This window comes from Macaca thibetana, chromosome 16 (genome assembly GCF_024542745.1).
Source record: "Macaca thibetana thibetana isolate TM-01 chromosome 16, ASM2454274v1, whole genome shotgun sequence".
NCBI lineage: Eukaryota > Metazoa > Chordata > Mammalia > Primates > Cercopithecidae > Macaca > Macaca thibetana.
Window position 1 is genome coordinate 57,382,083 of NC_065593.1, and position 12,523 is coordinate 57,394,605.

At 59.9% G+C, this 12,523-nt stretch overlaps 2 protein-coding genes across 2 annotated transcripts in view; both read left to right on the plus strand.

The window, feature by feature from the left end:
- SECTM1 (secreted and transmembrane 1) overlaps positions 1-462 on the plus strand; it is a 13,084-nt gene extending 12,622 nt beyond the window's left edge. The window contains 1 exon segment of the mRNA XM_050763764.1: positions 1-462. This exon segment is cut by the window's left edge and continues 550 nt beyond it. The gene's annotated coding sequence lies outside the window, so the exon portion shown is untranslated.
- A 2,833-nt stretch (positions 463-3,295) lies between these two features.
- Positions 3,296-5,685, plus strand: CD7 (CD7 molecule). The gene is made up of 4 exons (XM_050763752.1): positions 3,296-3,505; positions 3,904-4,218; positions 4,476-4,690; positions 5,517-5,685. Exons 1-4 carry the CDS (start codon positions 3,424-3,426, stop codon positions 5,625-5,627), a joined length of 723 nt encoding a protein of 240 aa, XP_050619709.1. The 5' UTR covers positions 3,296-3,423; the 3' UTR covers positions 5,628-5,685.
- Positions 5,686-12,523: the final 6,838 nt, after the last annotated feature.

Sequence of the window (12,523 nt, forward strand, 5' to 3'; positions counted from 1 at the left end):
AGACACACTCCAGTTCAGGGCTGTAGGAGGCCTTGGCTGCATATGCCTATGACCAATGGCAGGCTTTGGGGGCCCCTCCGCGGGAGCCCCAGGGGCCAAGGTGGGGTGCGGGGGTTAGAGGCTGGGATGGCTCCTGGCCCCACCGCCAGGGGGCAGCGCAGGCCGGCCGGGAGGAGGCAGCGGCGGCTCGGGCTGGGAGTCAGGCGGACGCTGCCCTCCGGGGCTGGACGTGCATCCCTCAGTCTCTTGGCCGCCTGGGAGTTGCTCCCTCGTGCCCACCCCACCTGCCAGGCCTCCTTGGACCCACATCTGTTCCTGCTTTTGTCTTCGTCACTGCGGCAGAGCCCTTTGACATCTTGATATGTATCGGGTGAAAAAAATAACTTTGGGAATCCCCCTTCAGTTCTTTGAAAAGTTCCATGACTTGAATCTCTGAAATGAAGAAAACAACCGACTCACAAACCTGCAAGTAGCTGGGAAATGCAATTTTTAAAATGAAAAACAAAAATCTGAAAGAAACGTCTTCAGTGGGTTTAAGCCCCCAAACGTCCCTAAGGTGTCCTCAAGATGAAGACACGGGGAGCCCCCAGCCAGCTGGAGACCCCGCAGGGACACAGCGTCGCCCGGTGACCGAGACCTCGCGGAGCCGGCGGCCCGGAGGGTCAGGGCCGTAGCCAGGGTCCAGAAGGGGCGCGTTTGTGTCTCGGGTTAAAATAAGGTTCCCGTCCGCGTGCTGGGTTCGGGACTCTGCTGGGTCAGATCATGTCCTCTGGGCACAGTGCCCGGGATCCCCGTGCGGCAGGGACCCCCGTGCACCCGGGACCCCCGTATGGGGATCACAATCAAAGTTTTCTTTCTCTTTTTTTTTCTTTTTTTTTTTTTTTTTTGGAGATAGGGTCTAGATCCGCCGCCTAGGCTGGAGTGCAGGGGCGTGATCATGGCTCAACCTCCTGGGCTCAAGCGATTCTCCAACTCTGGCCTCCCAGAGTGTTGGGATTATAGGCATGAGCCCCTGCGCCCGGCCTCAAGGTCATTTTGAAATCGGTCGTCTGGGTGGGGCACACGGTGGTCACGATGTCCCCTGCACACCCAGGCAGGAAACCCAGGAGGAGAGCCTGGGGCTGGAGTCCCTGAGGATTTTCATCTTTTCCTGGTGGCTTATCTCTGTTTCTGTTTTCCCTTCTGGGATTTACTGCTGGTCCTCATGCTGCCTTCCCCCTCGGTGTGGGGGGTCTGTGTCTCCCTCTGCACCCCCCAACCCTACCCGGCCCCACGCTGTCCTCAGACACACTGGGCACGTTCTGGCCTCAGGGATTCTACTCTGCTCATCCCTCTGCCTGGAATGCTGTTCCCCGGGGCCCCAGTTGGTTTCACCCAGGACCCCTTCTTGGATTGGCCTTTGAGGGCCACACCCACGCCTGTGTCCTGCTGGCTGTCCACCTGGCCTCCCTGAGGTCAGCTCCAGGCGGGAGGGCCCCTGGTCCACACTGTCCCCTGCTCCTGGCACAGAGGCTGGCATAAAGACGCTCGGTGAATGTTGGTGACCCAATGCATGCATGGAGCAAAGGCCAGAGGAGGGGCTTCTCTGTAAAGCGCTGTTACCCACCGCCTCACGCCACAGCCTCGTGAGGGTGCTCCGGGGCCTCTGGGCAAGATTCTGCCCCCAGATCCTCTGTCTCTTGTTTATGGAGAGCCTGGGGGAGGGAAACCGGCTCCTGCAGGACCCTCAGCCCAGCAGAAAACCTGCACCACCCCACAGCCCCACCAGTGTCTCTGCACCGGCTGCTGAGGCTGGGACCTCTGGGGAAGCAGCTCAGGGCTGCAAGTCCGTGTGTGAGTCGTGTGAGTCATGGGCACATGTCTCTGCACACATGCATGAGTCACGCACACCCGTCTCTGCACACACACGTGTCCACATGCTCCCGTCTCTGCACACACACATCCACACGCACCCGTCTATGCACACACGTGTGGAGTCACGTGCACCCGTCTCTGCACACATACGTGTCAACAGGCACCCGTCTCTGCACACACGTGGAATCACGCAACCCATCTCTGCGCACGTGTGTCCACACGCTCCTGTCTCTGCACACACGTGTCCACACGCTCCCATCTCTGCACACGAGTGGGGTCACACGCACCTGTCTCTGCACACACGTGTCCACACGCTCCCATCTCTGCGCACGAGTGGGGTCACACGCACCTGTCTCTGCACACACGTGTCCACACGCTCCCATCTCTGCACACATGTGTCCACACGCACCCGTCTCTGCACACACATGTGTCCACACGCACCCGTCTCTGCACACACGCGTGGAGTCACGTGCACCCATCTCTGCACACGAGTCGAGTCACACACACCTGTCTCTGCACACACGTGTCCACACGCTCCCGTCTCTGCACACACGTGTCCACACGTACCCGTCTCTGCACACACGTGTCACACGCTCCCGTCTCTGCACACACGTGTCCACACGCACCCGTCTCTGCACACACATGTGTCCACACACACCCGTCTCTGCACACACGCGTGGAGTCACGTGCACCCATCTCTGCACACGAGTCGAGTCACACACACCTGTCTCTGCACACACGAGTGTCCACAGGCTCCTGCTCATGTGCTGCACCTGCTGGCTTTGGGCACCGACGTCAACGCTTTGTCATTGTGGTGGGAGGCCGTCAGGACAGAGAAGTGCCCGTCCCAGAGGACTCAGTCCCCCTGGGGTTAGAGCCAGGCACAGGTCTCCCTCAGCCCCTGAAGCTGGGCACTGTGGCCTGATACATTCCTCCCAGGGAGGTGGGGGAACCTCAGGCCTGGACCATGGCTCAGCCCTCTCGTCCCCAGGACGTGGAACACAGTGCCACGGTTGGCTGGTCGGCTGCAGTGCTGGGCACGGGCACAGGCCCAGCCTCCTTCCCCACGGCCAAACCAGGGGGTGCTAATTCTGGCCTGCCCTGCGCTCCTGTGCACTGTGTGCGTGACTCATGGGTGACTCCGGATTTCTGGGCATAAGGTGGGTTCCAGCAGAAAGTACCCCAGAGGACCAGGCAGGCTGGGGGGCAGCCCTGCCCCTCACCTCCAGACCCTGTCGCCCATCACCCAGCCAGGGGGTCCCTTCTCTGTCCTCTCGTCTGCCCAGCCCCAGGCCTTGACCTCCTCCCTGTGGATTTGCAGGGGCGGGGAGGGACAGGGACACCCTGATCTCAGGGCGGCTCTCAGGGAAGCAGTGCTGGGGAGGGGTAGGTGAGGCTGCCCCTCCCACGGGGCCCACATCACTACCCTGGTCTGAGGCACCGCCTCCAGGAAGCCCTCTCTGAGCTCTGAGCGCCTGCGGTCTCCCGTGTGCTGCTCTCTGTGGGGTCCTGCAGACCCAGAGGGGCTCAGCTGCACTCATCAGGCTGGGAGAGCTGGGTGTGGGGAACATGGCCGGGCTCCCGAGGCTCCTGCTGCTGCCCCTCCTCCTGGCGCTGGCTCGTGGCCTGCCTGGGGCCCTGGCCGCCCAAGGTAAGAGCTTCCCAGACCCTCCATGGCCACAGCTCCGGAGCTCTCCCTGCCCCGTGAGCTCAGCGCCCCCAACCTGGGCCACAGCACAGCCCCCAGGAAGCGGGTGGGGTGCCGAGCGGCCTCCAGTGTCTGGGGACTCGTTTAAGAGAAGGAAGAAGGGTGGACCCCGTTGGGGAGTGGCCGGGGCTGTCCAGGCAGGGCCGCTGCTTTGGGAGGAAGAAGCACAGCACCACTGCTGGTGCCCAGATCTGCTCCACGCCCCAAAAGGCACCTGTCTGTGGCGACATGTCATCCCTGGGCTGTCCCAGGGCCCCACCGTCCCCACCACTGTCCCCTGCAGGAAGGACATTCTCTGTCCTTCTGGCCCGACTGGTGGTGACAGCCCAGGTCCTCCCTAGAGGTGCAGCAGTCTCCCCACTGCACGATTGCCCCCGTGGGAGGCTCCGTCAACATCACCTGCTCCACCAGCGGGGAACTGCATGGGATCTACCTGAGGCAGCTCGGGCCACAGCCCCAAAACATCATTTACTACGAGGACAGGGTGGTGCCCACTACGGACAAACGGTTCCAGGGCCGCATTGACTTCTCGGGGTCCCAGGACAACCTGACTATTACCATGCACCACCTGCAGCCGTCGGACACTGGCACCTACACCTGCCAGGCCATCACGGAGATCAATGTCTACGGCTCCGGTACCCTGGTCCTGGTGACAGGTAGGGAATGTGCCCATCCCAGACCACCCCCCCAACCCAGGCTGCTGGCCAGGCTCTGCTCCCCCAGCCCTTGTCGGGGGACCCTCCCTCCTACACGTGCCTGAACTGTTCCAGCTCCCAGCCCACCGTCCCCAGCAGCCTCCTAGATAGCTGCCCCTCCTCTGCTCCACAGCCTTTCCCTGCCCTGAACCCCAAACCCCGGGGACTCTAACAGGTTCTCCACTGGGAGAATCCCTTCCTTCCTTCTTCCTTCCCAGAGGAACAGTCCCAAGGATTGCACAGATGCTCGGACGCCCCGCCGACAGGCTCTGCCCTCCCTGTCCCGCCGACAACCTCTGCCCTCCCTGCCCTGCCAACAGCCTCTGCCCTCCCTGCCCTGCCGACAGCCTCTGCCCTCCCTGTGGCCCTGGCAGTGGTCTTCTTCCTCCTCGGGCTGGCCCTGGGGGTGGCCTGTGTGCTGGTGAGGACGCAGGTCAGTGTGAGCCCCTGCTGCCACCTGCACCCCCACAGATGGTTCCCTCTCCTGAGAGCAGTGTGGAGGGCGCCAAAGCCCCAGAGGAAAGCCCCAGTACCCGCTGCCTCCTTTGCAGGCCCTGGAGCTCTCAGGGTGGAAGTGGCCTTGGCAGGGAGGGAGGGAAACCAGCACCAAAGCGACCCGAGGGGGAGGGAGCGGCCCAGGTGCTGGTCCCGCGTCTGCACGTGTGCGCATGCGCAGGTGTGAGTGCGGGGGGCCTCTGAGGACTGTGTGTGCTTGTTGGAGTGCGTAGGCGGAGGAGGGAGCGCCCAGGCTCTGGGCCCATGTGTGCACGTGTGAGTGTGGGGGGTCTCTGAGGACTGTGTGTGCGTGTTGGAGTGTGCGGGCGGAGGAGGGAGCGCCCAGGCTCTGGGCCCATGTGTGCGTGTTGCGAGTGTGCGGGACGTGCTGTTGGAGTGTGCGGGCGTGCTGTGTGGCTGTGGGAAGGGAAGGGAGCCTCAGACAGACACAGAGTCTAGGCCGTGGCCCCTGCCCTCGGTCCCTGCTGTTTGTCTGGGGCTGGAGTGGGGGCCCTGCTTGGCCTGGGCTGTGGGGGGCAGTCCAAGCCGCTTCCACTCTCCTTCTTCAATGGCGCCCTGGAGTCCGACCCAGTCCTGTCCCGGGAAGGCTCTGCTGGGAAGCCCTGGGGCTCAGGAGACCTGGGGGCCGGCCCAGAGGAGTCCCGTGGGGGTCTCGTGTTAATCTGAGAAAGCTGACCGGAGTGGGGTGGGGTCTAGGACACCACACTGGCCCCTGGTTGGAAACAGCAGGTTCTGTCTTTCAGATGAAGAAACTGTGCTCGTCGCGGGATAAGAATTCGGCAGCGTGTGTGGTGTACGAGGACATGTCCCGCAGCCGCTGCAACACGCTGTCCTCCCCCAACCAGTACCAGTGACCCAGTGGGCCCGGCCACGCCGCCCCCGTGGTCCCCCCAGCATCTTCCCCACCCCACCGCGTCCCCCACCCCTCCACACCTCCACCCGGCCACAGCCCTTACCCCTCCGCGCCCCCCACCCCGCTGTCCTCCCACGGCTGCAGCAGAGTTTGAAGGGCCCAGCCCTGCCCAGCTCCGAGCAGACACACAGGCAGTGGCCAGGCCCCACGGTGCTTCTCAGTGGACAATGACGCCTCCTCCGGGAAGCCTTCCCTGCCCAGCCCCGCTGTCACGAGGAGGAAGCCTGACTGTCCTTTGGCTGCATCTCCCAACCATGGCCAAGGAGGGCTTCTCTGTGGGATGGGCCTGGGCACGCAGCCCTCTCCTGTCAGTGCCGGCCCACCCACCAACAGGCCCCAACACCCGGCAGCCCGGCCGAGGACCGGAGACCAGTCCGCCACCCACAGCCGCACCAGAAATAAAGGCTTCTAGCTTCCTCTTCTGACCTCTGCATTTATTTCTCATCCAGCAGGAGCCAGGGAGGGCAGGTGGCTGAGACAGCAGACCCTCGCCAGGCCTCCGCCCTGGGCTCTGCAGCTGCAGCCTTGATGGTGGGGAAGGGAGCACTTTCCCACCCCAGCCCTGAAAGGAGCCCTGGGGGCCCCTGACCCTTGAGAAGAAGCAGAAGCACATCCACCAGTCCAGGTGGAGGCCGGACCCAGGCGCCCTTCAGGAGCCTCAGAACGGCCTCCCCATCCCCCCATCCCCCCACCTCCACTCCAGCGACACAGCCTCTGAGGCCGACCCCAGGGCACACTGGGGCCAGCAAGCTGAGCACAAGGCCTACCTCACCGGAGCAGCCTGATCGCTTCCCCTCCCTGCCCTGACGTGCAAGGTGCCTCCTCCTCGTTCTCAGAGGCATGGGGGAGACGCAGCCCGACTCTCCAGACCTTCCCCGGCCAGCGCAGCTCCCACGTGGGGACGGGAGCCACCATTTGCCCATTCCCGGGGGAGACAGAAGCACTGGCCCTCAGCCACTGCCAGGGGAGCTGCTAGGGCCCCACACACTGCACTTCATTGCCTCCTGCGACACAGGCGGGGAGCAAAGGTGGGGCCTTTGTGCAGGCCCTCACCCACCCCTCATAACTGCCCCTCACCCACCCCTCACACCTGCCCCTCACCCACCCCTCACACCTGCCCCTCACCCACCCCTCACACCTGCTCCCTCACACCCCTGCTCCTCCCCACACCCCCCTCACCCACCCCTCACACCTGCCCCACACCCACCCCTCACACCTGCTTCTCACCCACCCCCACACCTGCCCCTCACCCACCCTACACCTACCCTTCACACCTGCCCCTCACCCACCCCACCCACCCATCACACCTGCCCCTCACCCCACACCTGCCCCTCCCACCCCCCCCCCCTCACCCACCCCACACCTGCCCCTCACCCACCTCACACCCCCCCTCACCCACCCTACACCCACACTCACTCCTGCCCCTCACCCCCTCCCCCACCCCCACCCCCCACCCACCCCTCACACCCGCCCCTCACCCACCCCACCCCTCACCCACCCCACACCCGCTCCTCACCCACCCCCACACCTGCCCCTCACCCACCCCTCACCCACCCCACACCCACCCCTCACCCCACCCCACCCCCCCTCACACCTGCCTCTCACCCACTCCACACCCAGCCCTCACACCTGCCCCTCACCCACTCCACACCCACCCCTCACACCTGCCCCTCACCCACCCCACACCCACACATCAAGCCCACCCTCCTGCCACACTGGCGCGTTAACCCGGGGTCCTCCTTGTGCAGGACACCCCCACAGCCTTGTCCAGCTGCCTCTGTGCAGGCTGTACGCCACTGTCCTGGTGTCCAGGACTCATGTGCAGGAGCTGGCCTCTGGTCAGCATCCCCAGCCTCACATAGGCAGCCCGGGCCGGCCTCCAACCTTGAATGTGGTCTCTGTGGCACCTGGAATACCTTCTGGGCCGAGGCCCAAGTCCTCTCCAGCCCATCCAGGCCCACCATCAGGAGAAATCAGAGTCCCCTCCCTCCCCAGGCTGCCTCATCCCAGGCCTGCAGGGTTGGGGGCTGCTAGCATCCCAGCCACGCTCAACTGGTGGTCCACCTTGGCCGAGGTGGTCTCCTCAGTCCTGCACACAGAGGACCTCCATCAATACGAGAGAGTGCCTGGCTGAGAAGACAGCTGCAGACCCAGACACTCCTGAGCCCCTGACTGCAGTCACCATCAAACCATCCATCGCGGTCACAAAGACAAAAAACGAATACAATCGGCTGCATGGTGGGAAACTATTAAACCCTCTAGAGAAACACTGCAAACAAAAATAAACAACAAACGTCTACAAACCAGGGTGAAATATTTGACAAGTAAATTACAGATCAAAGGTTAGTATGTTTAATTCATACAGAGCCGTATCAATCCATGGGAAGAAAACACCAACTAAAAATATGCAAATACCAAAAATGAGCAATAAATACAGGCAACCATTCCCATTGCTAGGCATCAATGCAACACCAGTTGAAATGAGGTAACATTTCGCCAGCTGGGTTTGCAAAGATGTAAATGTCATTAAAATATAATGCAGCCAGGTGCGTGACTCACGCCTCTAATCCTAGCACTTTGGAAGGCCGAGATGGGTGGATTGCCCGAGCTCAGGAGTTGGAGACCAGCCTGGGCAACATGGTGAAACCCGGTCTCTACTAAAATACAAAAAAAAAAAAAAAAAAAAAAAAAAAAAAAAAGGGTGTGGCAGCGTGCACCTGTAGTCCCAGCTACTCGGGAAGCTGAGGCAGGAGAATTGCTTGAACTAGGGAGGTGGAGGTTGCCGTGAGCCGAGATGGTGCCACTACACACCAGCCTGGTGACAGAGCGAGACTCCATCTCAAAAAAAAACAAAAAAACAAAAAACAAAAACAATAAAATATAATGCCCGTTTTACCTGGAAATCCCACTTCTATAAAAGTTTCATTGGGAAATTATCTTTAGGCACAGAAGCAAGTTTAGAGGTATAGTGACATTCATTGCAATGTAACTTTCAATAAAAAAATTTAACAACTGAAGCTGGGTACCGTGGTGTGCACCTGTGGTCCCAGCTACTTGGGAGGCCAACGTGGGAGGATCGCTTGAGCCCAGGAGTTTGAGGCTGCAGTGAGCTGTGACTGCACCACTGCACTCCAGCCTGGGTGGCAGAGCAAGACCCCATCTTTATCTTTATTTTTTGTGTGCGTGTTTTTCTTTTTTCTTTTTTTTTTTTTTTGTGGGGATGGAGTCTTGCTCTGTCACCAGGCTGGAGTGCTGTGGCGTGATCTCAGCTCACTGCAACCTCCGACTCCCTGGTTCAAGCGATTCTCCTGCCTCAGCCGGGGTCTGAGTAGCCAGGGACTACAGGACACCCGCCACTGGGATTACAGGCTTGAGCCCGGTTGATTTTTTGCATGTTTAGTAGAGACAGGGTTTCATCATGTTGACCAGGATGGTCTCGATCTCCTCACCTCATATTTTTATGTTTTATTTTTTAATATTTATTTTAATTTTTAAATAGAGACAGGGTTTTGCCATGTTGCTCAGGCTGGTCTCAAACTCCTGGGCTCAAGCAATCTGCCTGCCTTGGCCTCCCAAAGTGCTGCTGGGATTACAGATGTGAGCCACCGTACCCAGCTGAGACCCCATCTTAAAAATAGATATAACAACTAAGGAAGGATGTAAGTCTCCAAGCAGGAGACTTTTGCGATAGTGATTATGGCACATGCAGCGTGTGTTAAAAAGGCACCACAGGCTGGGCGCGGTGGCTCCCGCCTGTCATCCCAGCACTTTGGGAGGCCAAGGCGGGTGGATCACTTGAGGTCAGGAGTTCGAGACCAGCCTGGCAACAAGGTGAAACCCCATCTCCACTAAAAATACAAAAACTAGCCAGGCGTGGTGTTGGGCGCCTGTAATCCCAGTTACTTGGGTGGCTGAGGCAGGAGAATTGCTTGAATCCAGGAGGCGGCGGTTGTAGTGAGCCCACTGCACTCCAGCCTGGGCCACAAGGAGAGACTGCATCTCAAAATAATAATAATAAAAAATAATAATAATAGTAATATTAAAAAAGTAAAAGGGCACCATGGAAAAATCTGTGACTTCACCCTAGGACCTCACACGACCCAGTGAAGCCACACAGACAGTTGTAGAATAGACGTATGAGGCACATTTAGTACAATATGGAAGGTGTACGTGCTGCTCACAGGGATGCATTCTGAGAAACGCATCACTAGGCAGTGTCATCACTGTGCGGCCGTCAGCGACTGCGCTCACATGACCTAGACGCAGAGCCCAGGCCACGCCCAGGCTTCCTGGTGGAGCTGCTGTCATCGTATGGGACCCCCGTGGCACGTGCGGCCTGTCGTTGAGCAAAACATCTTTATGCTGAGCATGGCGACGCTTGTATGCATGTTTATTTCTGCATGACTAAAATAACGGAATAGTCTTACAAGGTGCTAACAAAGGGTCTCTCTGGGTGATGAGCTGTGGGTTCAGTTTCTTCTTTCTCAGTACTTTCTCAGTACTTGCATTTGACAATGGTGTGTTAGCCGGGGCAAGGAGTCACCAGACATGATGGACTTGGCATTCCAGGATATACTCCCCAAGTTCTCACGGGTTCCCAGGGCTGCAGCCAGTAGTGTCACACTGTCCCAAGGCCCTCATGGTGGCCTCTGTGGTGTCCACGGCCACTGCTGCTCCCTCTGCACCTGACGCTTGGACCCTCAGCGCCAGGAGACCACCAAACTCTTCTGTAAACATGGATAAGTCACTAAGGTACCCGCATTTGGGGAGCCCCGGGACCCGTTCACCAGCAGCTGTGTGCCTGCCCGGCTCATGCTGGTTCCTGTGCGTCCAGCACTGACGGCTGGGACCCAGACAGTGACCAGGGAAAAGCTAAGGGGATGCAGGGATAAGGGGTTAGGGCTTGAGGTTCCAAAAACCCAAGCACTCCACACAGGGGACCTCTGTCAATTCGAGAGGGAGCCCGATGACCTTGAACAAGTCACTGCCCCTCTAGGCCTTAATTTGCCATCTGTGAGTAAGGGAGGTGGGTTCACGCTCTCCTCGATGGCAGGACTCTGGTTTCCAGGCCATGCCGGCCAGCCTGCCCACACCCTCACCCTCAGCTCCCACCAGGGTGCTGTCTCCACGTCCCGTCCTCTCATCCCAGATAAGCAGAGAGCACCATGAGCCCATCAGCAGAGCTCCTGTCACCTGAGGCATCCCCCGCAGCCTGACCGCACCCCGGGGACCAGACGTCATGCAGGGACAGGTTGTGCTCCCCAAGGTTCTCCTCTGCTCCTCATTCTCCTCGTGCTCCCCAAGGTCCTTCTCCTCTTCCTTAATCCCCTCCATGCTCTGGGCCGTGCTCCCCGAGGTCCTCCTCCCCTCCTCATCCCCTCCATGCTCAGGGCTGTGCTTTCTGAGATCCTCCTCTTCCTTAATCCCCTCCATGCTCTGGGCCGTGCTCCCCAAGGTCCTCCTCCCCTCCTCATCCCCTCCATGCTCAGGGCCGTGCTCCCCGAGGTCCTCCTCCCCTCCTCATCCCCTCCATGCCTCCACTGCTCATTTCGGTGCCCATAATCGTCTCTCCACTTCTCTGTCCACAGCCAGACTGCAAGGACCTGGAGGACAGGGAGGGTCCCTCATAGTGTGTCCCCCACCCCCACCCAGGCTCAGGTGTAGAGGGCCTCTGACAGCACGCTGTGTCCCGGGCGTGTCGGGTCAATGTGTGCGCCGGTGAAATTCTTCTCGCAACAAAGAGCATGCACCCTGCCTGAGTCCTGCTTCCCCCACCGTCTATTTCTGGGACTGAGCCTCTTGGGGCTTGGTTTTCTCGTTTGTAAAATGCGGACAAGACAATGCTTGTGAGAGCAAACACTCCCCAACTGCGCAGGCTTGGCAGGACGCCGCAGGAGACGGCAAGTAAAGCCCTTGACCATGAGGGGAAACCTTTCAGACTTGGAGAAACACAGTGAGCATCAGCCCAAGGCAGCCCCGTGCTTTGAGGAGTGGTGGGAGCCCCCAGTGTGGAGCACTTATCCCTCACCCCAAAGCCCGAGGGTGGCCATGGAGCCCCCGCTTCAAGATCTTAAAGCCAAGCTCCCAGCCTGGCGCGGTGGCTCACGCCTGTCATCCCAGCACTTCGGGAGGCCAAGGTGGGCAGATCACAAGGCCAGGAGATCGAGACCATCCTGGCTAACATGGTGAAACCCCGTCTCTACAAAAAATACAAAAAATTAGCCGGGCGTGGTGACTCATGCCTGTAATTCCAGCTACTCAGGAGGCTGAGGCAGAAGGATCACTTGAACCCGGGAGGCGGAGGCTGCAGTGAGCCAAGATCACACCACTGCACTCCAGCCTGGGTGACAGAGCGAGACTCTGTCTCAGAAAAAAAACTAGGTTCCCAACACAAGGTGCTGGCCAAGGAACCGTGGCTGACAGGGAGGGGGTTGGCAAGGCAGGCAGAGGGCTCTGAGGGGCAGGGTCTGTGCCACCCAGGGGCTCACCCCTCCGACTCCAAGCTTGGCCCAGCCCCAAAGCCTGGACCAGGCCTGGGTGCCCTTGAGGCTCATGGCCTGATAGCTGGCATCCTGAGCCGGGCACTCTGTCCAGGAAGGAGATGGCCACACTGGCCACACGCATCTCAGGGAGTGAGGGCAGAGCCATACCCGTCACGGCCAGCAAAAAGCACACCCTCAAAGGACAGAAGCAGGAAGAAAAAGCTGTCAACACCCACGCAGCATGCCAGGGACGAAAGACAGATCCCTGACCCAGTGAAACCACGGACGGAATGAGCAACAGGAAAGCCGCATTAGGGAGGGGCAAGATCCAGCTGAGAAAGTCTCCCAGAAGGGA

Excerpts from the sequence above, each read along its gene's own strand:
- CD7 (XM_050763752.1), top strand. The coding sequence starts at position 3,424 with ATGGCCGGGCTCCCGAGGCTCCTGCTGCTGCCCCTCCTCCTGGCGCTG. Across the intron at positions 3,506-3,903 it reads TGGGGCCCTGGCCGCCCAAG|AGGTGCAGCAGTCTCCCCAC; the intron begins GTAAGAGCTTCC and ends GGTCCTCCCTAG. Across the intron at positions 4,219-4,475 it reads TACCCTGGTCCTGGTGACAG|AGGAACAGTCCCAAGGATTG; the intron begins GTAGGGAATGTG and ends CTTCCTTCCCAG.